Here is a 24,672-nt window from a genome sequence, read left to right as displayed (position 1 = left end):
GAACCGTGAACCTCCGCGGTAGAAGGTGCTGCACCTGTCCGGGAGCCCCGGAAGCGGTCCTCCTCCTTCCTGCGCCGTGGGGCTCCACTTGGGGTAGTAGGAGGCACAGGATGGACACCGCTTTGCGCCACTGGTAAATGGTGGTAATCATAGTGCCCATCACGGTTGTAAATGACACCAATAGATCATTATGCAAGTAACAAAAAGCCCAGTTGACAGTGGGTGAAACACGAGTTTATTTTTCTCATAACAAGAAGCTGGTAGGCAGGGCCCGAGCGAGCAGCTCCGCAGGCCCTCCCATTGAGTTAGGTCCGGGATGTACCCCAGCTCATCTACTACGTGGTGGCTGCACACCAGTACCCCATCCTCTCTCCTCCAAAAGCCCCAAACTCAGGCAGGTAAGGGAGCGCTGCCTCCACAAGCCCCCACCACTCACCCACCCCCAAGGGGCTGCCTCTTACACCTCATCTGCCAGATCAGGGTCGCAACGGTCAGACATCGACTCTGCAGAACGGTCTGGGGAGACCATGAGCCTCCACCACCCGCCTCCCCATCCAGGGCCAAGGCAGCGTGGTGGCCTTCCTCCCCCAACCTCTCGAAGCCACCTGGACAGAGAAGTGTCAGTTTCAAGAGAAGGGAGGAGTGAGTGGAGGGCCCTGCCCCTCTGCTCCTGTGTCCCCAGACTCTGGCAGGGGCGGGGGTGTGGGGCGGGAGCTGGATAAAGTGTCTAGTCCTGTGGGGCTGCTGCGGTAGCCCAGCACGGTTAAGAGTCGACACCTTCCTCGTCATCGTCCTCTTCAGGCAGGATCTCCAGGCTGCTGTCGGGCTGCGTGGCCGTGGCTGTGTCCGCGGGTGGGAGCGGAGCCGGTGGGGCCCGGGTGGGCGACAGCGGCAGTGGGGAGGCAGGGGGCGAGGGGCTTTGGGGCTCTGCAGGCGGCGCCAAGCCTAGGACCTCCTGCACGTTGTGGGGTAGCTCCTGGAGGGTTGGGGGGTGGGGGGTAGGGAGCATCAAGTCAGAGGTTTCCTGGAGGTTGGGGGGTGGTATCGGGAGGGGTCAGGGACTCACCCGGCAGGCGGTCAGCTGCCGGTAGAGGGCCTCGGCCCGCGTCAGCACGTCCTCCACGCTCAGCTTCATGGTCAGCTCATTGATGTGCTGCAGGGCGGGGGGGAGGGGGGCGTGGGGGGTGAGGTCAGGCCCACCTGCCAGCCAGCACTCAACCACCACCGCCCCAGCGCCTACTCTGTGCTTCTTGCTGGGGACCCAATGGAAGATACAAAGGGCTGGCCCTCTTAGGGTTCACAGTGGAGCCCTGGCATCAGGAGAGGTCATGCTCTCAGGCTGCTTGCCAGGCACAGCATACAAGGAGGGGAAGGGCCCGCCCCACACTAATGCCCTGGGGGAGGGGCGGGGGCCCACTCCTGCAGGGGCCAAAAGCTCTCTGAGGGAGCCAGGGGTAAGACGGGGTAGGAGACGCACAGAGGCGTCCCCCAGCCGCTGTGCTCACAGCTTAGCTGACCACACTTTCAACAATCCTATTCTGAGGACCCACCACCCAAAGGGGCTGTGGCACAGGGGCGATGCCCGCCTCCACGGAGCTCACACCCTGATGGGCCTCCGGGAGAGCCAGGGGCTCACCTTGAGGATCTCATTGGAGCCGAAGCCGGAAAGCATGAGGGTGTCCCGCTCCATGTCGAGGATGGCGCAGGACACCAGCAGGTGCAGATTGGGGCCGGGGAGCCCTGTCCACAGCACCTGGCGTGCCCGAGGGAGGGGTCACTGGCAAAGCCTCCGCCCCAGGCCCCACCCAGGTCGGCCCCAGGCCCTGCCCACCTCCCACCAACCTCCCCGCCCGCCCGCCAGTCTCTCTGCCTCAGTTCTCCCCCTCAACCCAGCTGGCGCACCTCCCACAGTCGGAGGACATCTGGGAAGGGGAATTCCCTCTTGAACCAGATGAGCAGCCACCGGAAGCAGAAGCAGAGAGAACCAGAGTCCTGGGAGTCTGGAGCGGGGGACAGTGGTGGGAGGGGCAATGCCATCTATCAACCCCAACCCCGCTCTAATTCACAGGGCACCCGACGTTCAGACTGGACTCTTAAGAAGACTGGACTCTTAAGAAGTCACGCTGGTGGTAAGAATCTGCACCAGGCTCGCAAGTGGATGGAGAGCTCGTGGGGGTGGAGGGTGGGGTTGGGAAGGAGGTGGGGGGAGCTGCCCAGGTCAGCGGGAGCCTTTCCCATCCTGCCTTCCAGGCTCCAGACGCGAGGAGCCACCCCCTGGTCTCTACTCTCATGAGGAAGGGAGGCAGTAAAACCAGTCCATTCAGAGGAAGAACAATAATCTGGTCAACACCCAAAGCTGGTGGGAAGGGGTGTGAGGAACCGGGCCCTGGTGTACACTGCTAGCAAAAACGTAAGTTGGCAGAGCTTTCCAGGAAAGCAGTGATGGGGATGAATGTTTCAAAAAATGTACAAATATGTGCAGATATAAATCATTTCTTGGAATTTAAAGACATTATCCACAAATACAGATTTATCATGGTGAAAAACTACAAACCACCTAAATGTCCAGCAGGTCAGGCTAAATCTACTCTTGTACATCCTTAAACTGAACAGAACACCATGTAGTCGATAAAAACTGACGGTTTAGAAAACTTCCAAGTGACACAGAGAGGCAGCTAACATCCAAGTGTCCCTGAAAGTGGCATGTGCTTTCAAAGCCTTAGTATTCTCTTCAGTGAAGTGAGGCCAGCTACGTCTCTCCTCCCCAGCATGACCCTGAATTTCCGTGAAGAAATGTCCACCAATCAACTAGCTTATTTATCATCTTCTGCATTCAAAAAAACAGTTCTAGCAACAGCAATTTCAACTTCCTTTCCCTGAATTTCCTGCATTTTTTACATTGAACAAGTAATGCAGTCAAATTTTACAGCCAAAATGTAGCTGTCCCACCCCCAAGAGCCCAAAGAACCAGTTTCCAATCCCTCGCTCGGGAGTGAGCGGAGATAAGAGCTAGGTGCAGCTGGGAGTTGTGAGGACCACAGCCAGGTCCTCCTCTGAAAAGTGTGACTGACGGGCACAAAGGAGCCACCTGATTGTGCAGCAGGGACAGGGGTGCCCACATCTGCATTTATTGAGGTTTTGCTCCAAACTGCAGTCCTGCTTTTACACATCATTTCTGGGTTCTGGGGGGTTTTTTCTCGTTTGGACCACACCCACACACCCACACGTTTGGATGTCATCTCTGGCCCTACCATCCCTGGCCCCACGCGCCACACGTACCCAGGAAGTCGCAGAGCGGCGGGTCCAGCACCCTGAGGAGCAGCAGGAGTTGCCCGAGCTGCCGCTTCATGGTCTCCTGACTCTCCTCGAAGTTCCCGTGCTGTGGGCAGAGGGCCTTGTGAGGAGCCAGAGCCCCCAGGGCCTGTGAGGGGGCTTGCTTCCCACCCCCGCCCTGAGCCTCACCACGCGCTCCATGAAGCCGCAGAAACACCAGAAGGCATCCACCTCGTTCTGGATGACGTAGAGGATCGGGGAGAGAAGGTCACTCATGCCCTGGACGTAGCCTGGGGGGACACGGGGTCAGGGCTGCGCCCAGGCCAGCAGTGCCCCCCCGGCCCCCTGGAGGGCCAGCCCCCAGCCCCTCCCCAGACTGCCACGCACCGAGATCGAAGTGGTACATGCAGTAGGTCAGGAGGATGTCGTTCAGCAGGCCCAGCCCCGGGTTCTCGGGGCCCTCGTAGAACTTGTTGGTCCTATCAGTGCGGCTCACGTCCCGCTCTGCGGGGACAGGGGACAAAGTGACGGTGTGAAAGGACCAGGGTCCCATCCCTGCTGGCCGCCAGCACGCCTAGGCAGCTGTGGGCCCTCCAGAGACCGCTGGGCCGCTTCCACGGGAGGTGCTGCGCTTCACACTCACGGGCTGGCCACACCCTCCCAGCTGCAGACAGTCACCAAACCAGCAACAGGTGGGGACACAGCAGCCCAGGGAGATCACATCACTTACCAAGATATCTCAGTGAATAGAGGGCAGATTTCAACCCAGGGAGCCTGGAGCGCCCCCCCATGCCTCGCCTCACCATCCTGGCCACTCACCCCTGCTCACCCCCATCTTGCTCCCCCTCACCCCTAGAGGATCTCATTTCTGGCCTGGCACCCCCATCCCCGCCCCCACCCACCGATGAGGCTGCGGTATCCATGTAGCAGTGAGTTCCTCCGCTCCTGCTCAGGGCTCACAGATTTCCACTGCAGCTTCATGCGGAAGTACTCGTCCCTGATGGGGAAAGGGGAGCAGTAAGGACACCCTGCTGCTTCACCCCACGGGGCTCAGCCCAGCTCACCAACACACTTCCCCTCCACGGCGTCTCTTGGGATACACAACACCCTTGTGGGCTTTTGCTCACAGTCTGTTAGCCCCAGTGGACAGACAGCCCCAGAGGCAGGGGCCAGGACACACAGCAGAGGCACAAGATAAGTCAGGAGAGGTGGCCGCACGGCGGGGAGGAAGCCTGCTGCGCATCCGTGATATCGCATGGCCCAGGGATGAAAACAGCATCAGATATGGGCCCACTGCCTCCATCCCCCTGTGTGCGGGCTGATGTCCCTGATCCCTGTGATCAAGGGATATACTGTTGATCAAGAGCCTCCAGTGGACTCGGGCGGCCGGGGCAGCAAGGGCTGAGCCCAGCAGGGCAGGGGCCACGCCTTCTCACTCACGTTTTCTTGCGCACATGGGCCTTGTGCTCCTCCGTCGAGCCCTCCCAGCTCAGGTACCCCAGGAGGAACTTCCAGGCCTCGCGCCGCAGGCTGGGGCTCAGACCCTGGGGGGCAGAGGCGGAGGGCAGCTCAGAGGGGCCTCCCCTTGGCTGCCCGCTGCCCTGCCCCGGCCTGCCCCCCCCACCTGGCTCCTCACCCCTGAGAAGATGCGGGCTTTCAGCTCTGGGACCCGCTGCAGGCGGCCCTCGGGGCCTACGTGGCTGGTCCATTCCTCCTCTGTGACGGGAGGCGCCCGCTCCACGGCCGGCCGCGGCCCCAGCTCCACCTGGGGGATATGAGGCGAGGCGGGTGAGCCCAGGGCCTCAGCTGCCCGGCAGACCCCAGCCCCCTCCAAGGCATCTCAGAGCCTTTCTTAGCTGGACGGACAAACAGAACATGTAAGGCTGGAAGCATTTTCTTTCGTGGCTCGGTGACAAGGTTACCCCCCCCAATTAAAAACAGACACGAGGCGCACAGGCTACAAGCACCTTCCGCACAGTCCATCAAGCAGCCCGGTGAGGGCGGTGCTATTAGGATGCGAGCCTGGGGCAACGCGGCCCCGTGCCCAAGGTGGCTGCGAGAGCAGCGGCATCCACGCTGACACTCACACAGGAGATGACCTCGAACCCGGGCTCGGGCTCGTCATCTGGGGCCGGGGGCAGGTCAGGGGAGGCCCCCTCCAGGTGAGGCTGCAGGGCTCCCCGGAAGAAGTTGGTCACACGGGAGAAGCTGCTGAAGGTGGTGGAGTAGGGGTCCTGGAGGAAGCGCTGGGGACGGGGTGGAGAGGTGGTCACAGCCCAGCCGCCGGCTCGGTCCGCCCCGCACTGTCCCTGCCCGCCGGCTTGGCCCCGCGGACTCACAGACACCACATTGGAGCTGTCCTGGTCGAAGAGCTGGAGGTGGTGGAAGGAGCTGGAGAGCGCTGACGAGTCGTGGGGGAACACGAGATAGAGGCGGGAGTCCTGCGGGGAGCTGTGGGGGCGCGGGGGGGCGTGTGGGCGACCCCAGCCAGCGTCCTGACTGCCCGTGGGGAATCTCCAGCCCAGGCCTGAGACCACGACTGCACCCCAGGGGCGGCCCAGGGCCCAGGGCTGGCCAACGAGGCCCTCTCACCACCCAGCCAGGGTGACCGACTCAGGCACAGGCCGTGGAGGGACAGCCCCCAGGAAACTGCTGGGGTGTGGGCTAGAGGTGCTTTCTGCCCCCCGGGCTCCACAGAAGGTGATGTAAACTCAGAGAGAGAGGAGACCAACTCTTTCCATGATCTGGGGCCCAGGTCCTGCCCGATGCCAAACTACCCTTTATCCCGGAGTTATACGCGCCACGCCACTCGATTCTCTTTTTCTGCCCTGAAAATCGGTCTGGGTTGTATTTCCTTCTCAGTTCTGAGGGGTCAGGCTGCGGCCCGGGAGCAGGCTCACCTGGCCAGGAGCAGGTAGCGGCTGAGGACGCGGAGCAGGGCGCGGGTGCCCCCGCGGTGGAAGTGCAGGGCAGGCAGGGAGCCACCGGCCTGCGTGACCAGCACCAGGTACGCCCAGCTGAGGCCCGGCTTGGAACGGCGGATGGACCTGAGCTCCCCCAGACTCACCGAGAAGGCCCAGGAGCCCCGGGGGGAGCTGGGCTCCGCACCTGGGGGGGACGGGGAGCGGGGAGGGGCTCAGGCATCTCCTGAGGCGCCTCCCCCCACCCCCCCCCACCCCCCTCCTCCCCAGTCAGCCCAGGCCCTCCAGGAAAGGACTAAGGAAAACAAGGAGAGCCTGAAGCAGACACGTGCCTGCTCCAAAATCTCCCCAGGCTCCCCTCAACCCCTCCGGTCTGTTCCCTGCACCCTGTCTGTCTCATCTCCCACCCTCTCTTCTCTCTGGACCCCACACTCGAGCCACAGCAAAAGGCTGCAGTTTCCCAGTGCCCCACACCTCTGGCCTTGCCCCGGCTGCCCTGCCTGCGGGGAGAGAAACCGCTCACGTGCCCCCCAGAGCCGGGCTCTGGCAACACCTCTTCCTGGAAGGCTTCTCCATCTCCTGGAGGTTAGATACCTCCTCTGGTGCCCCCAGCCCCACCGTGTGACTCCAGGATGGCCTGAATTGCCCTGTCCCCCTGCAACTATTGCCCCACAGTCTGGAAGACTCCAGGGGCAGGACTTACATGGGGGTGCCCACAATCAGGGAGCCTGGGGTAGGGGTCGACCAGACTGCATATCCTGAAGACGCTGGCCATGCTGGACGTGGGCTGGCGACCACCCTGCACCCCCACCCACTCTCCGGGGACTGGAGGCCAGTGTGGGTGACCATCTTGAGCGTGGGCAGCAAAGCCCAGGGAGCCATGACCGCTGAGGACAAGCCATGTCTCTCTGCCTGCCCACCCACCCCCAGGCCCAGGAACCACCTCGGTCTACCTCTCGGGGGCTCCGAATGGCGGGGCCGCGGCCGCACGGTGCTGATGACGGCCCAGTCGGGTTCATAGCCGGGATCAAAGGTCGGCTCCTCCTCAGAGGCGCAGGAGTCACCCCCGCTGGTATCCTTGGGGGAAGGCAGGAAAAGAGACTAAGGGCTCATGGACTTCAGATCTGAGCCTCGAGGCCACCCTGGGAGGTAGCCCCACTGAACAAAAAGAAACTGAGGCAGAAAGAGGGCATCGCACTTGCCCTCAGAGTCACCCAGCTCAGGAAATTCTTGATTAAAAGGCACCGACAGGAGTGAACATCCTATTCAGGCAAGCCTCTGGGTGCCATGAAGGCAAGGCTGAGGAACAGCACAGACAGCTGCCCACAAGCTGCCAAACTAGCCCCTGGTTAGTTTCTGCCCTCTGTTTTGTCACCTGAAGAATTTTATACTTTTGCCAACGTTTACACAGAACAGTGATAATTAGTAGTGCTGTCAAATGCTTGCAGCTGTCCGTCTCATAGGCATACATTAGGATGGATTATAGCTCACTGAACTCTACTGGCTGAGCGGAGACAGGCACCTAGTTCTGGCCAAAAGGCTGGATGTATCATTTCCAAGACGGACCATTTAACTGCCAGGACAAGACTTCTAGAGACTTCTTTCTACCACTAGAAATGGAGACCTTTGGAATGGTGGCTGCTCTAGCAGCATGCTTCCTTGAGTAATCATGATGAGTAGAACTCTTTTGCCCACCTGAGATACACATGGAAAGTGAACAAAAACAGTTAAAAACGCTGGAGTTCCAGCAACCCTTTTGGACCACAAGGATATGTTGAGGATAAATGCCATGTGTGGAGGATTACGAAGCAAAGATGGAAGGAAGCTGAGTCACTGATACCATATGAACCTATATTGCTGCATTCTGGGCTTGGAAGAAAAAGAGAAATGAGCTGCTATCTTCCCTAGGCCATTAGCATTCCTGTTTCATTTATGAACACCCAAATGCAACTCCTAACCAATACAGGAGGCTTCTGGGAAATCTCTTGCTTTTCCTGATGAGAAGGATAGATGTGACTGGTACCCTGCTGGACCCTTTTCCTTTTTCCATGCTCCTTCAAGTCCTTATGGGCTGAGAGCCCCTGGGACCTGAATCCACAGACTGAGTTATCCTCTTGCACCCTGGCAGGGCTGTCCCAAACAGCAAAGGGGGCGAGGCGGTAGACGCCATCTCCACGGCCAAAATCGCATGGTGTCTGCTTTCTCTCCGTGAATGGACCTCATCAGCCTCATTTCACAGAGAAGAGGAATCCGGCGGGCAGAGAGAACTTAAGTCCCAACCAGGCTTACACATTCCCCAGTGGTAGGTCTGGGATTCTACCTAAGTCCTTCAAATGCTTTCGACTGCTCCGTCCTAAAAAAAAGCAAGCGGAGAAGAGGAAGCCAGGGAAGCCTACCTTCTTGGAGAAGAAGATTTGGGAGGAATCTCCAGCCTCCTCTATAGGAGCCCAGTGCAGGAGGACATCATTGTCCTGTGGGAGAGAAAGAGGGGTTGGAGAGGCTACCCTCCAAACTCCCCAAACCCTATTTCCAAACTTCTTCCCAGTTCTGAACTCTCAGCCTTAGAAAGCCACCTCTTCTTCCTAAGATCCCATCGCTGACCTCCACACTGTACTCCTACAGGTGCCGCCCTCCATCCCGCTCTGGGCCTGCCCGAGCCCTGCTCTCTCCAGGCCCACCTTCTCCACAACACGGATGACGCCGGCGATGAGGGAGTCCGGGTCTTGGTGCTTCTTGGCACTGGTGTGCAGGTACACGCCTCCTTTCTCAAACACCACCTGGAAACAGGTACCATTAAGGGGCGGGGCCCAAAGGGGCGGGGCCCCAAAGAGAGCCAATGGGAACAGACTGAGGGGAGAAGCTATGCACCAGGGGGCGGGACCCCGAGGTACCTTTACCTAGGGGACGGGGTCGGCGAGGTGAAGCCAGAATACCGACCAGGCTTCTCTGGGACCCTGGAAGACGGGGAAGGGCAAAAGTGCATTCCAAAGAGGGCGGGGCCCAGAAGAGCGCCTCAGCAGCCCAAGGGGCGGAACTAAATATGAGTCTCCCTAGGAAGTGGAAGGAAGGAGTGACAGCGCGTTTATTAAGGGAATGGTGTGCTTGTTAAGGATGTGCCGGGCTCCTAGAATCCCTGCAAGGCCTGAGAAAGAAGTAGGTCACCGGAGGGGGAAGTTTCGCATCGACAAAAGAGAAAGAATGCGTCTCTGGTACTTACCCTGTAACCGGCTCCCTCCATAGCCGCGGCCGAGACGCCACTGCCCCGGCCCCCTCCTTTTCCGGGTCAGCGTGCTGTCACATCCGGATTGGACACTCCCTGCAAGCCCAGACAGTGGTAGCGTCCCTATCTGTTCTAAGAACAGGAGTGGGTGTAACCATTTTCCAGAATGGGGTGGTTGAGCATGAACCACGAGATTTTTAGTCACATGCCACAGACGCTAGAGGCGGAGGGACCAGTGCGCAGGCGCAGTAGTACATTCCTAACCACGAAGTAAACAAGGGGGCGGATCCAAGAGCTCCACCCCCCTCGATCAAGCGGGCTCCGAGAGGCCTAGTCCTTCTTCCATATTGCATGCTGGCATCGAAGCCAAAAGGATGCCATTTTGCTCGAGGGCACGGCCAAGGCCGGCGAGCTGAGGCCATGTTAATGCGGGGCAGTCCCATCTCTCTGCGGGGCGCGAAAGCAGGGTCCTGTAAGAAACGGATAAAAGAAAAGGTGAGAGGAGCTGTGCATCACAAGAGGCCCTGAAGGACTCGGGTTAAAGGGATGAAACCGTCAGTTTCCCAGGGAACGAAGCAGTCCCAGACGAATTCCTAAGTCAACGTCGAAAGCGGTCTCAGCCGCCATATTGAAACTGGGCAAACTGAAGCAAGAGAGGCTGCCATGTCGGCTCTTTGCCAGTCTTGGTGCTGAAGGGGGATAGGCTGGGGAGCCTATGTATATGTTATGGACAAATGATGTCTGGCTGGTTGCCATGTCATTAATGGACATTGCTTTCCACTAGTTCTGTGGAAGAGGTTATTAGTGTATGAGGGACGTTAGCTCGCTTGAGTTAGTATACTGTAGTCCTGAGTGTGCATGTAGCATTTTCCCCATATTTTGGGGCGACAAGTCGAAATCTGGGTTTGTGTCTAAGAAAGTTGAAGCCTTTCTTTCACTATCTTTCTTATGGACACCCTACCGTCGCCAATGCCCCACTAGGATCCGGCGAAGCACCTTTGCCGCCATGTTGGTCTCCGGCGTCTGGGGTTAGGGAGGTGGAGTGTGCAAAGTGGAGGCGGGCCAAAGATGCGGAAGTGACGTAAGGTACCGCCATGTCTTTTGAGGGCTGTGACGGTGCCGGGCCGGCCATGCTGGCTACGGGCACGTGAGTGGAGGCGGCGTTGTGAACCGCGGTGTGGGGAGGATTTGGCCGTCCGGAGGAGAGGGGCGCTGGGTGGGCGAGCCGCTCGTGGGAAGGGTATAGCCTGCGTTGATCAGAGGGCAGAGATCGCTCAGTGACCTCACGCTGAGCGCTGGAAAGGTGTCGGCCGCGGGAACCGTCGTGTCTGATTCTAGGCAAAGCTTGGACAGCCTTATCCTCCGGTCTTCAGACCCACTAGGATTCTTGATTTAGGCGTGGACCATGTCCATAGGGTCGGGGGGTTACTCGGTGAGGCCGCGGGGCGCCCCTCACCCGTCCAAAGGCGGGACTTCCGGTCCTGGCCCCCACCTGGGCGGGATTTCCTGTGTGCTTCCTAGCGAAGTGCGTCTTTACCTGAGCCCCCGGACCAAGTAGCGAGTTCTGTGAGCGGTAGAGAAAGACCCCAGATATTCACCTGCCCCCGGCCACAGGGTGTATCCCCGAGTTCCTCCCACCTTGGAGCAGGGAAGGGGTTTAATTCCAGTTTGACAGGTGGTTGGGGGGACTTCGCTGGCATGCTAGCATCCCTCATTCCTTGGGGGATTTTTCCTCTTTCTTCATCTCTTCCTGGAGTCGCTTTCCTGACCTCACCCCCCACCTCATTCTAAAAAGTCAGTTGCCTTACCTGTCCCTTCCTCCTGTGGGGGACAGGTCTCACCTCCCTTCTTCCCTAATCTTCAGTTCAGTTAAGTCGCTCAATCGTATCTGACTCTTCCCTAATCTTAAATACCTCTATTTGGCGGGAGAGGGGGTCTTCCGTCTATCAGCTCCGTGGAAGATAACAGGACTTCTTCTGGAACCTGAAGGGGTGGGAGACTCTCCTGGGGGGGGGGGGGCGTACTTGGCTTGGCTACTCTCCTTTTAGGTAACCAATGCCAGAGACACCCCCCTGCCCCCAAGACCCCCAAGCCTTGGCAGAGAGGTCTGCGTAAGTCACTCTCCTCATCTTTGAGGTATGAGTGGGGCTCTCATGACCAGCTCATTCCCACTTGACTCTTTCCAGGTATTCCCAGGCTCTCGGAGTTTAATCTGCTCTCAGATCTCCTCTAGGAGAGGAGCCATATCTTGATATCCCAAGGAAGAGCCCCCTGGCCTGGCATTACCAGGCTGTGCAATCTTGAGCCACTCACTCTCCTGCCCTGAGCCTCAGTTTTCTCCATCAAGTGGGACCCAAGGAGTGGCTGTGAGACCCTGGGTACCTCCCAGTTCGGTTGGGCTTTGGAGTCTGTCAAGCAGACCACAGTTTCACCTCACTTCTGCCCTTTCTAGCTGTGTTCCTTCTGGCCAGTGCCTTAAACCTCTGAGCCTCACTTTTCCCTTCTGGACTAGGAAGCCATAAGTCTTTCCTCATAAGATAGGCAGTGTGGCATTTAGGATTAAGAACAAGTTCTGGATCCAGGATGACCGATCCAGGTCCCAGCCCTCCGTCTTGGTCAAGACATTGACCCTGGTCGATGAGTCTCCCCAGGCCTCAGTTTGCAGTTGTGAAGTGGGATGATCGTAGCTCCGCCCTCATAGGGGTGGTGAGAGGGTGGGATGAGACTGGATTACACTCAGGCCCCTGCCTGGGAGGTGTGGTGTAAACTTGCTCCAGGGTCTGTCAGGACTGACAGTGGTTGTGCTCTCACTGCATGTGGCTGCCAGCAGGGGCTTTGTACTCCGTGAGCTTTGACTGTCTTGTTTGTGAGGTAAGAGCTCCCACCTTGGTAGGTAGGTAGGAGGGGTCATGACCAGTGCAGAGTCCCTGCACGGAGCAAGTGCTCAGCAAACTCTGGCCTCTCTCATCCTGAGTCACAAAGAGGATGTGAATTGAAACCTAACTTGTATGACCCTGGAGGGCTAGATCACAGCCCAGATTGAATCCCTCTGATGATGACGAGCCTGCTGCCTCTTTGGGGAGGCTCCTCAGCGGCCCAGCAGCCCTAGCTCAACCACTGGTTTACAGGGAGAAGACAGTGAGGCACAGAGAAGGCCACTCAGTGGCCCAGGGTCACACAGCAGTCAGGGTGGGAAGTCAGGCTCCTGGTCCCTTGTTCTCTCCCCTTGTAAGGAGATGCATCCAAGCAGGTCATCTACTTAGGGTGAACCTGTCCTGGGGACACAGATCCCTGACCTCGGGCGGCTCATAGTCTGATGGAGGAGGCAGCCAGAGATACAGCTGTCACAAGCTTGTGTGACAAGAGCTGTAATGGAGGTAGCCAATGGCATTGTGGGTCTAGGGGAGGCGTCTGATCCATCTTGAGGGATCAAGGGAGACTTTCAGAGGACCTGCTGGAAGTGGAAGGACGTTGTGGGCAGAGCCCAGGTGCAGAAAGCAGCCAGCATCCCATTTTCTGCTCCACTCCAGCTCTCTGAGACCTGCCCTGTGCCAGGCAAGGCTGGTGTCTCAGAGGTGAATCCGACAGGCCTGCTCTCAAGGACCTCCCACACTGGTTGGGGAAATGGATGTGGATCCATCCAAGCAGTGCTCCCAGAGGGATCTGGGCTAGAATGGGGATCATTCAGACATTGCGGGAGCCCGTGGATGGGGAGGAGACGGCCTGAGCTCGGGGTGGATGCAGGAGTGACAAGTACACGGAGACAAGTGGTCCAGGTCGGGGGTGGGGGGCGGTTCACCTTGACTGAAGGCCTTGGGCCTCAGGAGTCTAGAAGTATGTGAGGCCGGGGCGGGCCTTCCGGTACTGGGCTGAGGGCCTGTAACCTTGTCCAGGGGATGCTGCAGCAGGGTCAGCTCTGGGGGTAAAAGGACCCCCTCACACACACACAGCCCGGGGCCTGGGTGCCTACTGGACTGGAGGCTGGGACCACGGTGCAGGGCAGCATAGTCCGTCAGAAGTATGATCTGAGCCATGTGTATAACTTCACGTTTTCTATGAGCCACATTACAAAAGTAGAAAGAAAACAGATGAGATTCACTTTTACCCTCTTATTTTATTTAGCCAGCATAAATAAACGTCGTCATTTCAACATTTAATCAAGCTTAGATTGCTCATGAGATATTTTACATCCTACCTTTTTGTCCTAAGTAATCCTTGACAGTCCGGTGTGGATTTCACCCTCTCGGCAAGTCTCATTTTGGATCAGTTACATCTCAAGTGCTCCCTAGTCACGTGTGGCTGATGGCTCCTATACTGGCCAGGGCAGGGCTAAGAGGAGAGTTGGGGGCTGAGGGGACAGGGTGAGGATGGGGCAGGGGGCCCAGGACAGGGCCTGGAGGTCTGGATGGAGCGGAGTCCTGCAGAAACGGAGGGCGGGGGTTGGTTGGGGGGGAGATGAGGAACTCAGCTGGGATCAGGTGGCGAGCAGAGCCGGGCGTGGAGTCCAGGGCCTGGTGAACACGTGGGGCTGGGTGGACAGTGAAATCCGCTGGGCCTCAGCCTCCTCTGTCCTGCTCTGCCCCGCAGGGCGCGGATGGCGTCGGGGCGGCCCGAGGAGCTGTGGGAGGCCGTGGTGGGGGCCGCCGAGCGCTTCCGGGCCCGGACGGGCACGGAGCTGGTGCTGCTGACGGCCGCGCCACCCCCGCCACCCCGCCCGGGCCCCTGTGCCTACGCAGCCCACGGCCGCGGGGCCTTGGCCGAGGCCGCCCGCCGCTGCCTCCACGACATCGCCCTGGCCCACCGGGCGGCCGCCGCAGCCCGCCCCCCTGTGCCCCCGCCAGCACCGCAGCCGCCCAGCCCCGCGCGAAGCCCACCCCGGCCTGCCCTTGCCAGAGAGGAAGACGACGAGGACGAGGATGAACACACAGAGACGGAGACCTCTGGGGAGCGACAGGGCATCAGCGATAATGGAGGTGAGGCGGCAGGGGCCGGGTGGCTCTTGGTCAGTCGCCTCCTCGGTGGGCTTTCCCGCAGGGGTACGGCTTGCTTGTCCTGTGGGCTGGCCTGTGACTCACGCTGTGATCTTGAGCAAGTTGTTTCTCCTCCCTGAGCCTCGGTTTCCTTTCATCGCTTCCTGGGACCAGCTCTGCTGGGAGGTGCTGGGCACAGAGAAAGCCCACTCCAGGCCTTTTCTCTAGGTACTGCGGGTCTGGCCAAGGAATTAAGAGTCCTGACATGAAGCAGTGCCCTGTAGAGGACGTGGGGCGGGCGGGGAGGGAACCTTCTGAGCCGGGAGCATGAGTAGGACAGGACTGGTTTGCAAACTTGGGGTGCCTGATGCCTGTGAGAGCAGACACAGAAGTTAAAGAGGGTCAGGGGTACAAGCAACAGCGGAGGGAGCAACTGGCTGCAGTGGGGGAAACAAGAGCTTGGATGCTTCCCAGAGACTGTACTGTAACATTAGGGTTTTGAAGAATGAGTAGGAGTTCTCCAGTGGTGGGTGGGTGGAGGGCTCAACTCAGTAGTTAGTTACTTGTTACTGTTATTACCAGTGGCTGACTTTCTCACTGTTGCTGGACAAACCCATGGGGTTAGGGGCTCAGACTGTGAAGCCATGTGATCTAGGTTCAGCTCCTTATTAGCGGTGAGACTAAGGGCAAGTAAGTTAATCTCTCTGCACCACTGGGTCCTGGTTGTCAAACAGGGATCATAAGCATCTCGTCTTTCTCTCAGCCTGTATTTTGAGTCAGTTCATCCCAAATTAATCTTACAGATTTTGTGTTCATCCAACCAGTTGTTTTCACCCAGGGAGATGCCAGATAGACAGAAACTAGATTTATTTCTGCCGAAGGCCAGCCAGATAACCAGGGGAAAGGTGTGCACGGCCCGAGGCTTGCAGGGGCCTGGCCAGTGCAGGGGACAGGGAGGCGGTGGCAGTGGCCGCAGTCCAGAGCGCTCAGAGCGCAGCAGGCACCAAGTGGCCGGGCCTCTGACGCCACCCACAGGACTCTTTGTGATGGACGAGGACACCACGCTGCAGGACCTTCCCCCCTTCTGTGAGTCAGACCCAGAGAGCACGGACGGTGAGTATTGCAGGCTGTCCCCATCCCCGGAGTGGGGGTGAGGGGAGCTGGGCTCAAGGCAGGGACAGAGGCTGGAGTCCACACTCTCTCCCAGATGGCAGCCTGAGCGAGGAGACGCCCGCTGGCCCCCCAGCTTACTCGGTGCCCCCGGCCTCAGCCCTGCCCACACAGCAGTACGCCAAGTCCCTGCCTGTGTCTGTGCCCGTCTGGGCCTTCAAGGAGAAGAGGACAGAAGCTCGGTCGTCCGATGAGGAGAACGGGCCGGTGAGGGGCAAGTGGGGGAGGCGGGGAGGAGGGTGTGGGGAAGGGCTCAGAGGCATCTCCTCCAGGATGCCCTCAGACATGGATGCCACGTTTCCCAGGATTGATCTGTCCCTCCTCCTCGCAAGGCTGGTTCTTGGGCCAGAGCCTTGCAGTTTTTAACTAGATTGTAGCCTCTTTGGGGTCACACAGAGTTGGACACGACTGATGGGACTTAGCAGCAGCAGCAGCCTTGTAGAGGGAGAGTGGCCTCTCCTTTCCACAAACAGCTCTGTTAGCAGAATACCTGATCTGGGCAGGGCGCAGGCATCTTGGTGTCCCCTCCGAATGGGGAAACTGAGGCTCAGCGGGGTCAGATTGCTTTCTGCCCCCACCCCTCATATTCCTGGCCCCTCTTGGAATCTGTGCCCCCTCCCTTGTTGTCCGTTCCTCCCACACCATCCTACATAGGTTCCTGGGCTGGCCTGGGTGGGTCCTCATTACCCATCACTAAAGCTCTGAAGCAGAAGGGAAACTGAGGCACTGAGGGTACATGTGACTTCCTGAGACTCAGCTGGAATTGGAACCCTGCTTCCTTTTGGAAAACAGCTCTAGAGGGAGGAGGCCTTGGGTCCTGTGGTTTCCCCCTCCCTGTGACACTCAGCGTCCTCCTTTACAGACTGGCAGGGTTCACTGGCTGCTGCCGTCCTTGTTTGGTGGTGGAAACATAATTAACTGAACCCCTGAGGCCTGAGTGCTGGGTCCTGGGCTGGCCTCCGAGAGGGCCTGAGTCCGGCTTCCGTCTGTGGCCTCTCTCATTCCGCTGGGCGTCAGGCCCAGCCAAGGGTGACAGGGTCCCTAAGCCTGGGTGCCGAGGCTGCAGGTAGAGTGAGGACCCCTCCCAACAGGGAGGGGCTCATTTCTCTACAGCGCTGGCAACTTGGTCGTTCAGCTCTCTTTAGCAATCACTGTGGTGATTAGCCCACGCCCTGCTATCTGCCCCATTTTTCAGAGGGGAGACAGAAACCTAGGGAGATAAAATCCCTGTTGACAGCTAGTGGCTGGGAGAAGCCTGATTAGAACATGACTGAGTCCCAAACCCGGTCCTCAGACGTGAGACTCTGGGTGCACACAGCCTCGATGGTCAGCACCCAGGCAGCACTTCCACTCTGGAAGGACCGCGGTGAGACAGGTTGCTGTGCGTGCACAAAGGACGAGGCTGAGAATGCGGGGAGGAGAGGGGCAGGAAGGCTTCCTGGAGGAGGTGGTGCCTTGAGTTGGGTAGCAGAACCCTAAATGGAGCAGGACAGGATGAAGGGCCTGCCAGGCCGTAGGCGTCGCAGGGGCAAAGTGCTGGGAGAGGACCTGGAGCCCTGGGGCGCAGGCTCTGATCCCATCCGTGTCGCCGTTCCCGCAGCCCTCCTCGCCGGACCTGGACCGTATCGCGGCGAGCATGCGCGCACTGGTGCTGCGGGAGGCCGAGGACACTCAGGTCTTCGGGGACCTGCCGCGGCCACGGCTCAACACCAGCGACTTCCAGAAGCTGAAGCAGAAATACTGAGGCCCAAGGAGCTTCCCGGCCCGGCGTCCGTCCCACCGATACACTACACCCCTGTCCCGCCCCCGGGGCCCGCCAATCCGAGTCAGATCCGGGACCGGCCTCCCACGCCCCGGGCCACCAGGATTGACCAGTCCCTGCAGATTCCCGCCACCCTTCCAGCCCACGGGAACTCCCGCGCCGCCGAGCGGGTCCTATCCAATTTCCGGATTGGGTCTGTCTGCTCTCTGCCCAGCGACAGATTTCTTTCTAGTAAGGAATTGGCTCGCTCCGCGACCGGGGCTTGGCTAATTCGCCAGGCGTTGGCTCCATTCCCGAAAGAGTCAAGCTCCAGAATTGGGTAATCGTTCTCCACTTCAGCATAGCGAATGGACAGCTCCTTCATTTGTTTGACTTGAACACTGTAAAGGGCTTGACCAATCTCCCGAGAGACTCATCCACCCTTCTTGAGTTCCCCCATTTGATTGGCTCTAGCCTCCTGGGGGCGTAGCCAACTCCTCCTGTACCCAGGATTGGCCTGTGGCGTTACATTTACGTTCTTTACACTACTGGGGCAGGCGTTGATTTTCGCCGAAGTCCTGACAATTGTCCCTCTGGCCCCCTCAGGGACGTCCTGATCCGGTTCTTGCGCCTGACACCCTCTCATTGGTTACATCCCACAACTGCCTGCCAATCAAACCCGTCCCTGCATCCAGGACGTTACCAGCTCCCGCCCCTCTCCCCCCACCCCCACAGGTGCCTTAAAGGGCCCTCGTCCACCCAAGGTGGGGGGCAGGGGGCCTCACTCTCCGGCCCTGGTTTGGGGGAGAGAGTCGGGGGTGGGGATCGGGCGTTGGGAGGGGCGCTCTGAGATTAAAGAGTTTTACCTCTGACAAATGAATATGAAGTGTGTTCTGGGTATTCATTCAACATTTTTCGAAGCCAAATGAGCAGGTCTCATTGCTTCTCAATGCAAAGTTGGGAATTGGATTCGTCCCCACTTTACAAACAAGAAAAGGTAGATACACAGGGTGGAAGAAAGGATTCCATTCCTGTGTAATCGTGGAATCCCAATCTTCAGGGCTGTAAGTTTCGGAATGATAACAGTTTTGAGTCGGTCTCCTGAGCCCACATAGTGCCCAGGAAAAGCCAGGAACCCCCAGCTGAGGCCGGGAGGTTTCGGACTAATGTAAGACAGCTGGAGGTAAAAGAACAAATGGCTTCTGGTCTGAGGATGCAGACGCGGAATCCCCTTCTCTCATCAGATCACCACCGATGGAATGCTAACGACAGACAAGACTTCAACAGGGTAAACTATTACCTAGACGCCTTTACAAGTTATTTACATGTACTAACTCAATCTTCTTTGTAACCCCACAAAGTGAAAACGATTATCCTCACACTGTAGATGAGAAAACTGGAGCATTGCAGGGTAGGGCTGCTGTCCCGGCAAGGTTTCGTCAACTGACAATAACCTTAAAGAGAAATTCCTCCTGCTGTAACTATCTCCGTCGAAAGAAATGAAAGACTTCAACGCGGAAAGAGGAAAATCTGTGAGCATGGAATCCACTCCCCCCTACTGGCCTGAGTCTCATACTGCAGCAGGGGAGATGAAGGTCAGAGATGCAGAGAGACCGTAGGGTCCCTGGGCCTGAGGGGGCGGGGCTTACGCCGCAGCGGCGCCAATGCCCCGCCCACTTCGGTAGGAAGAGTCATTTCCGTGGGCGGAGAGACAGCAGCCAGCCGAGTCGCCGGCACAGCGCCTCCGGCAAGAGGTCCCCGGTCGGAAGTGGCGAATGAGCCAAGCGGTGGGCAGGGGTGAGCGTGGGGCCGAGGCGGGAGCGCGAGTTTTTCGGCCTTTGCCCTGGAAAGCTGGGGTCCAAGCTCCAGGAAGTAGAGTGGGGCGTCGTCGCCTGGGAAACCGAGCTATTCCTGGGGCCGACGAGTGGGTGGGACTTCCGGAACCTTTAGCGGAAGAAGGGAATTCCTAGTGGAGAGGGCGGAAGGAGGCGGGACTTCCTATAGCAACTGCGGGCTGCCACTCAAACCTGTCTCTCTATTTCCCATTAGGCCGACTCCCAGAATGGCCAGGCTGGAGGCCCAGGGTCGCCTGTGGCTGGAGAGCCCCGCTGGGGGAGCTCCTCCCATCCTCCTGCCCCCAGACGGGCAAGCTCTGATTCTGGGCCGGGGACCCTTGACGCAGGTTACCGACCGGAAGTGCTCTCGAAACCAGGGTAGGCGGGGCGGGGCCTGAGCTGGACCGGGTGGTGTGGCGTGCTTAACGAGCGGGAACACAGGCAATTGGAAAGATAGACAGGAGGGGATATGCTTGGCTACTATGCGGAACTGCGTGGTGCGGCCAGTCCCGAAGTTGGTAGGTGCCCCCTGTGGAGAGCACAGAAAGAAAAAAGGGTATGCCTGACCTGGGTTTAGCCAGACACCTTGGACGGGAGCGGATGGAGCCCATCCCGAGACACTTGTCACTGGGCAGAGAAGGATACTCACAAGCTACCGCGAAGACTTGAATGAGGCCACGACCCTTGTTAAGCAGAGAGCCGGTTCTGTGGAGAAAAGTGCATATTGCTAAGCAGAGACGGGTGGTAGCGGGCCAAGCCCGGAATCTGCACCTTGTCAAAGTACTGCGTTGTCAAGGAGAAGCCATATCCACACAGAAAAATACCTGCCGTGTCCCTAGGCGAGGACTAGTGTCCCAGGTAATTGTAAGGCCTTTATCTGGCTACTGCATGTCAAGGAGCGAGCCAATCCTACTTAGAAAATAAACTGCTTCCTCCTGCCGAATGGGTGCTAGGGCCCCATCCTGTGGTTTGAAGCGGGGCGTGCTCCCCAGTAAGGAGAGAAGCAGTCACTCAAGGATTCAGGTCCTGACTCCACCCCTTCCATCTTCAGTGGAGCTGGTCGCTGACCCCGAGACTCGGACGGTGGCAGTGAAGCAGGTACCGATTCCTTAACTAGAGGCAGCGGGCCTGGGGGTGGGGGTGGAGGAGAATCACCACCCAGCGGGGAACGGGCCCACTTGGGAAAACCAGACTCTGGGAGGGGAACAGGTGTGGCCCGCTGCAATCGGGTAAACATCCATCCGCATTTAAATTGGGTAGGACTGGAGGCTGCTAATCTTCCCAGAGCCTGATTGGCGGTACACCAACGGGGCTCAAGGGTTTGATTAGCTGGTGGAGAAGGGCGAGTCCTTTCCTGGGTTATTTGATTGGAGGAGGTTGCCGGGGGTGGGACCAGCTCCAGTTATCGCCTCTCTCTACAGCTGGGAATTAACCCCTCAACTGCCGGGACCCAGGAGCTGAGACCGGGTTTGAAGGGCTCTCTAGGGGTGGGGGACACGCTGTATTTGGTCAATGGCCTCCACCCGCTGACCCTGCGCTGGGAAGAAGCCCGCACTCCAGAATCCCAGCCAGACACTCCACCCGGCACCCCTCCTGGGACCCGAGAGGGAGAGGAGGAAAATGTGGAGCAGCAGAAAAAGCGGATGAGGAAGTCATCCCCTGGCTGGGAGACCTTCGAGAAACTGCTGGTGTTCACAGCACCTGATGTGAAGCCCCGGGGCAAGGTGAGGCCCAAACTCAAGACTGAGGGAGCTCGTGGCACAGTCAAGTTAACACCCAAACAAAACTTCTTGTTTGGATTTTCATGGTAATTAGCCCTCCGAAGTGAAAATAAGCCATGGAAGGAGGCTGGGTCGGATACGAAACCCATTTTAAAGATTGAAATACTGAGGGTCTCGGGAGGAATGGGAGGTGATAGAGGAGATTTCACTCTGCTGTCCAGGTGGCGGCCTTGTCCTTACCTAAGACGGGCAGGCCCGCTGTGACTAGGTTTCTCCATCTGTAAGGGGCGGGCGGTCACAGTTCCAGCTTGCAGAATTGATGCGAACCAGCCTGAGAGCGAGGTGGACCAGAGGTGTAACAGTGCTGCTCTTCCTCTTTTCTGGGTGACGCCAGGTGGCTGCTTTCGATCTGGACGGGACCCTCATCACCACCCGTTCTGGGAAGGTCTTTCCCACTGGCCCCAGTGACTGGAGGTGACTGGAGGCAGGAGGAGGGGGTGGTGAGGTGCATCCGGGCCCCAGGTCACCTTGCACTTCCTCGCCTGCCCTAGGATCTTGTACCTGGAGATTCCACGGAAGCTCCGGGAACTGGCCACTGAGGGTTACAAGGTGTGTGCCCCGATTCACAAGGTGGGCCCGGGCCTGATGAGGAGGGGCCCTGGTGACACCCCATCTCCTTCACAGCTGGTGATCTTCACCAACCAGATGGGCATCGGGCGTGGAAAGCTGCGAGCGGAGGAGTTCAAAGCCAAGGTGGAGGCTGTGGTGGAGAAGCTGGGGGTCCCCTTTCAGGTATGGCTGCTTGGGAGGCTGAAGGGCTATGTGGGGGTCAGAGAGGCTGAGACAGGGGCCAGAGATAGTGCGGTGGGCCAGAGAGGAGGAAACAGAGACCCGGGGAGAAGGTGTGACATGGTGAGCCAGCTGGAGATGGGGTGGGGGCCCCCGGGGTGGTTATGCTGACAGACACGTTGTAAGTGACGCTCACCTTGGTGAGTGTTGGCGTAGTGTCCTTGGAACTCAGGTGCCCTTGAAGGACTCCTCTGGGTGTCTGAGCAGAGTCAAGGACCATGTCTGACTCCCGCCCGACCCACAGGTGCTGGTGGCCACGCACGCAGGCTTGTACCGGAAGCCAGTGAGCGGCATGTGGGACCACCTGCAGGAGCAGGTGAGCCTCTGACTCCCTGGGCTCCCTGCCCGCCTGCCCACTCCAGGTCTCTGCGCCATGACCTTCCCTGTTACCCCCCCCCACCTGGCCTGGCCGCCTCGGTTTCTTTGCTATCATGTCCTAATACTGGTAGGTGAGGCAAGTGGTCTTAAACTCGGACAACCAGAGTGGTCCAGAGAGAAATTACTCGTGGATTCATTGATGGGTTTGTTCTTCAGAACAAACAAAGCTTCTTGAGCTGAACATATTAGTGGACTAGACAGACCTGCCTCCGCCCGGGTGCTCCCAGACTAGGGAGGGCGTGGACGACAAGTGTGTTGATGGATGTGTAAACAGTGAGGGTAAGGCTGGGTATTGATTGAGTAAAGGCTTAAAGCTGGTGAGTGAGGGAGCTGTGTGTCATCTAAGGAAAGAGCCGAGTAACAGCAAGTGCAAGGATTTTGAGGTGGATGGAGTTGGGTGTGTTCTCGGGCAGGGAGGAGGCCTGTGTGGCTACCGCTGAACGGGTGAGGGGGGTCAGACTGAGTGCGGTCCGGAGCCGCGCCAGGTGGGGACTGGCGCCCTCTGGCGGCCTCTTGTGGAACAGACGGGTGGCCAGGATGGTCCGGCGAAGTGGGTGAGAAGTGGCTGAGGCTAGACCCGACAGAGCAGACCTCCTGATGGGACCCGTTAGTGCGACAGATGTGGGCGTGAGTTCCTTACTGCCTCTCGTGTGTCCCCGTCCCTGCCCAGGCCAACGAGGGTGTGTCGATCTCCATCGGGGACAGCATCTTTGTGGGAGGTAAGGGCCTGGGGCTGGGGAGGAGGTGGGTGGGTGCTGGGTGCTGATGCGGGGGGCAGGGGTGCCCCCAAGGATGCTGGTGGAGACCAGGCTCTGTGTTCCAGACGCAGCGGGACGCCCAGCCAACTGGGCCCCTGGGCGCAAGAAGAAAGACTTCTCCTGTGCAGACCGCCTAGTGAGTGCCCCACCTCGTCCCACCTCCAGGAGCCTGCCCCCACCCCTCCCGCCCCCCCTCCCAAGCTGACTTGCGCTCTCGCCCGCAGTTCGCCCTGAACCTGGGCCTGCCCTTCACCACACCAGAGGAGTTCTTTCTCAAGTGGCCTGCGGCCCGCTTCGAGCTCCCAGCCTTTGACCCGGTGAGGCCTGCAGGGCGGTGAGGGGGGCAGGGTGGGGGGCGCACAGGGATGGGGTGCCGTCTCTTATCTTGTCTGCCCTCCCAGAGGAGCGTCACCCGCTCTGGGCCTCTCTACCTCCCCGAGTCCAGCTCCCTCTTAAGCTCAGACCCGGAGGTGGTCGTCGCCGTGGGATTTCCTGGGGGTGAGACTCCCTGACCCAGAAGCCCCAGCCCCTCTCTGACTCCTCAAGCCCCACTAACCCTGCGCCCTTCACAGCCGGGAAGTCCACCTTCCTCCGGGAGCATCTCGTGTCAGCTGGATACGTCCACGTGAACAGGGTAGGACTTGGTCTTCAGTGCCCCTAACCCTGCAGGAACTGTTCTCTTGGTCTCTGCTCCCTGGACCGCTGTCCTTTCAGACTCTCCCCTGACTCCGTCACTCTGCCTCTGTGTCCCCCCTCCGGTTCTGGGTCCCTGTCCCCCTGGGTCTCCCAGGCCCCATCCCTGATCACTTTCTGGGTCTCCAGGACACTCTGGGCTCGTGGCAGCGCTGTGTGACTGCATGTGAGGCAGCCCTGAAGCAAAGGAAACCGGTCGTGATCGACAACACAAACCCCGACGTGCAGAGCCGGGCCAGGTACCAGGGTCCCAGGGAAGGCCCCTGCAGAGCGGCCCCAGGCCCTTTACCAGCCCCCCGCCCTCCCCTCCCCTCCCCCAGGTACATCAAGTGCGCCCGGGATGCGGGTGTGCCCTGCCGCTGCTTCCTCTTCAGTGCCACCGTGGAGCAGGCGCGCCACAACAACCGGGTGAGCGAGCGGCCCGAGCTGCCCCCCCGCCGTACCCCCCACCCCCAGCCCTGGCCTCACCAGCCAACCTCTGCCCCCGCAGTTCCGGGAGATGACGGACTCCTCCCACGTGCCCGTGTCTGATGTTGTCATTTACGGCTACAGGTGAGGGCCGCAGGGTGAGGTGGGGGGACATCGGGTTGAGCCCCAAGGTTGGGCCTTGCCTCCAGCCCGCAACCTCTGCCGCCAGGAAGCAGTTCGAGGCCCCCACGCTGGCCGAAGGCTTCGCGGCTGTCCTGGAGATCCCGTTTCGGCTGCACGTGGCGCCGCAGCTTGAGCGGCTATACCGCCAGTTCTCAGAAGGCTGAGCCACCCTGCGTCCTCCGGCCCTCGCCCCTCCCCACAATAAATGCTAATTTTTTTCCCTAACGCTTGGCCAGCATTTTGCTGGGGAGAAGGGTGGTTCACCCAGCTAGGCCAGTAGCACAGACCTGCTGGGCCCAGGGTCCCAGGAAGGCACTACTGGGGGGACTGCCCCCCTGGGAGCCCCTGCCTCTCGTGGGCTGCAGAGGTTTACGGTGGTGGCAGCTGGAACCTGCCTGGCCCTGCCTTGTATCTGCTTCCAGCCGAGGGAGGTCCTTGGAAGCCACAGGGCAGGGAGGGCAGCCTGGAGCAGCTGCAGGAAAAACTCCGAAGACTTGGAGCAGCGGGCAGCTCCGTGCGTGGTGGCATCCTCTCCCAGCTCAGGTGAGAGGG

At 59.2% G+C, this 24,672-nt stretch overlaps 3 protein-coding genes across 4 annotated transcripts; 2 read left to right on the top strand and 1 right to left on the bottom strand.

Moving 5' to 3' along the window:
* Positions 1-212: 212 nt before the first annotated feature.
* On the bottom strand, positions 213-9,567 carry TBC1D17 (TBC1 domain family member 17). The gene is made up of 17 exons (XM_061139897.1): positions 9,412-9,567; positions 8,873-8,971; positions 8,591-8,665; positions 7,148-7,271; positions 6,174-6,381; positions 5,613-5,724; positions 5,361-5,519; positions 4,910-5,038; positions 4,714-4,817; positions 4,176-4,270; positions 3,661-3,777; positions 3,463-3,563; positions 3,280-3,379; positions 1,903-2,000; positions 1,637-1,753; positions 1,067-1,153; positions 213-976 (listed from the first exon to the last, which is right to left on the bottom strand). Exons 1-17 carry the CDS (start codon positions 9,430-9,432, stop codon positions 764-766), a joined length of 1,959 nt encoding a protein of 652 aa, XP_060995880.1. The 5' UTR covers positions 9,433-9,567; the 3' UTR covers positions 213-763.
* A 1,114-nt stretch (positions 9,568-10,681) lies between these two features.
* Positions 10,682-18,175, top strand: AKT1S1 (AKT1 substrate 1). Its single transcript, XM_061139971.1, has 4 exons — positions 10,682-14,387; positions 15,420-15,497; positions 15,592-15,761; positions 17,155-18,175. The coding sequence occupies exons 1-4, from the start codon at positions 14,009-14,011 to the stop codon at positions 17,296-17,298; spliced, it is 771 nt and encodes a 256-aa protein (XP_060995954.1). The 5' UTR covers positions 10,682-14,008; the 3' UTR covers positions 17,299-18,175.
* Positions 18,176-18,980: 805 nt separating this feature from the next.
* PNKP (polynucleotide kinase 3'-phosphatase) lies at positions 18,981-24,345 on the top strand. Of its 2 annotated transcripts, none has more exons than XM_061139911.1 (17): positions 18,981-19,092; positions 19,345-19,508; positions 20,182-20,228; positions 20,552-20,854; positions 21,246-21,325; positions 21,403-21,460; positions 21,536-21,643; positions 21,945-22,016; positions 22,749-22,797; positions 22,902-22,972; positions 23,061-23,153; positions 23,238-23,334; positions 23,409-23,470; positions 23,659-23,768; positions 23,850-23,937; positions 24,020-24,081; positions 24,167-24,345. In XM_061139911.1, exons 2-17 carry the CDS (start codon positions 19,358-19,360, stop codon positions 24,282-24,284), a joined length of 1,569 nt encoding a protein of 522 aa, XP_060995894.1. In that variant the 5' UTR covers positions 18,981-19,092; positions 19,345-19,357; the 3' UTR covers positions 24,285-24,345. The 2 variants fall into 2 exon arrangements, with proteins under 2 accessions (XP_060995894.1, XP_060995895.1); XM_061139912.1 differs by having other exon boundaries at positions 18,992-19,082.
* Positions 24,346-24,672: the final 327 nt, after the last annotated feature.

The sequence above is a fragment of the Dama dama genome, chromosome 4, assembly GCF_033118175.1.
Source record: "Dama dama isolate Ldn47 chromosome 4, ASM3311817v1, whole genome shotgun sequence".
NCBI classification, from domain to species: Eukaryota; Metazoa; Chordata; class Mammalia; order Artiodactyla; family Cervidae; genus Dama; species Dama dama.
This window is presented reverse-complemented; position numbering and strand designations above follow the sequence as displayed.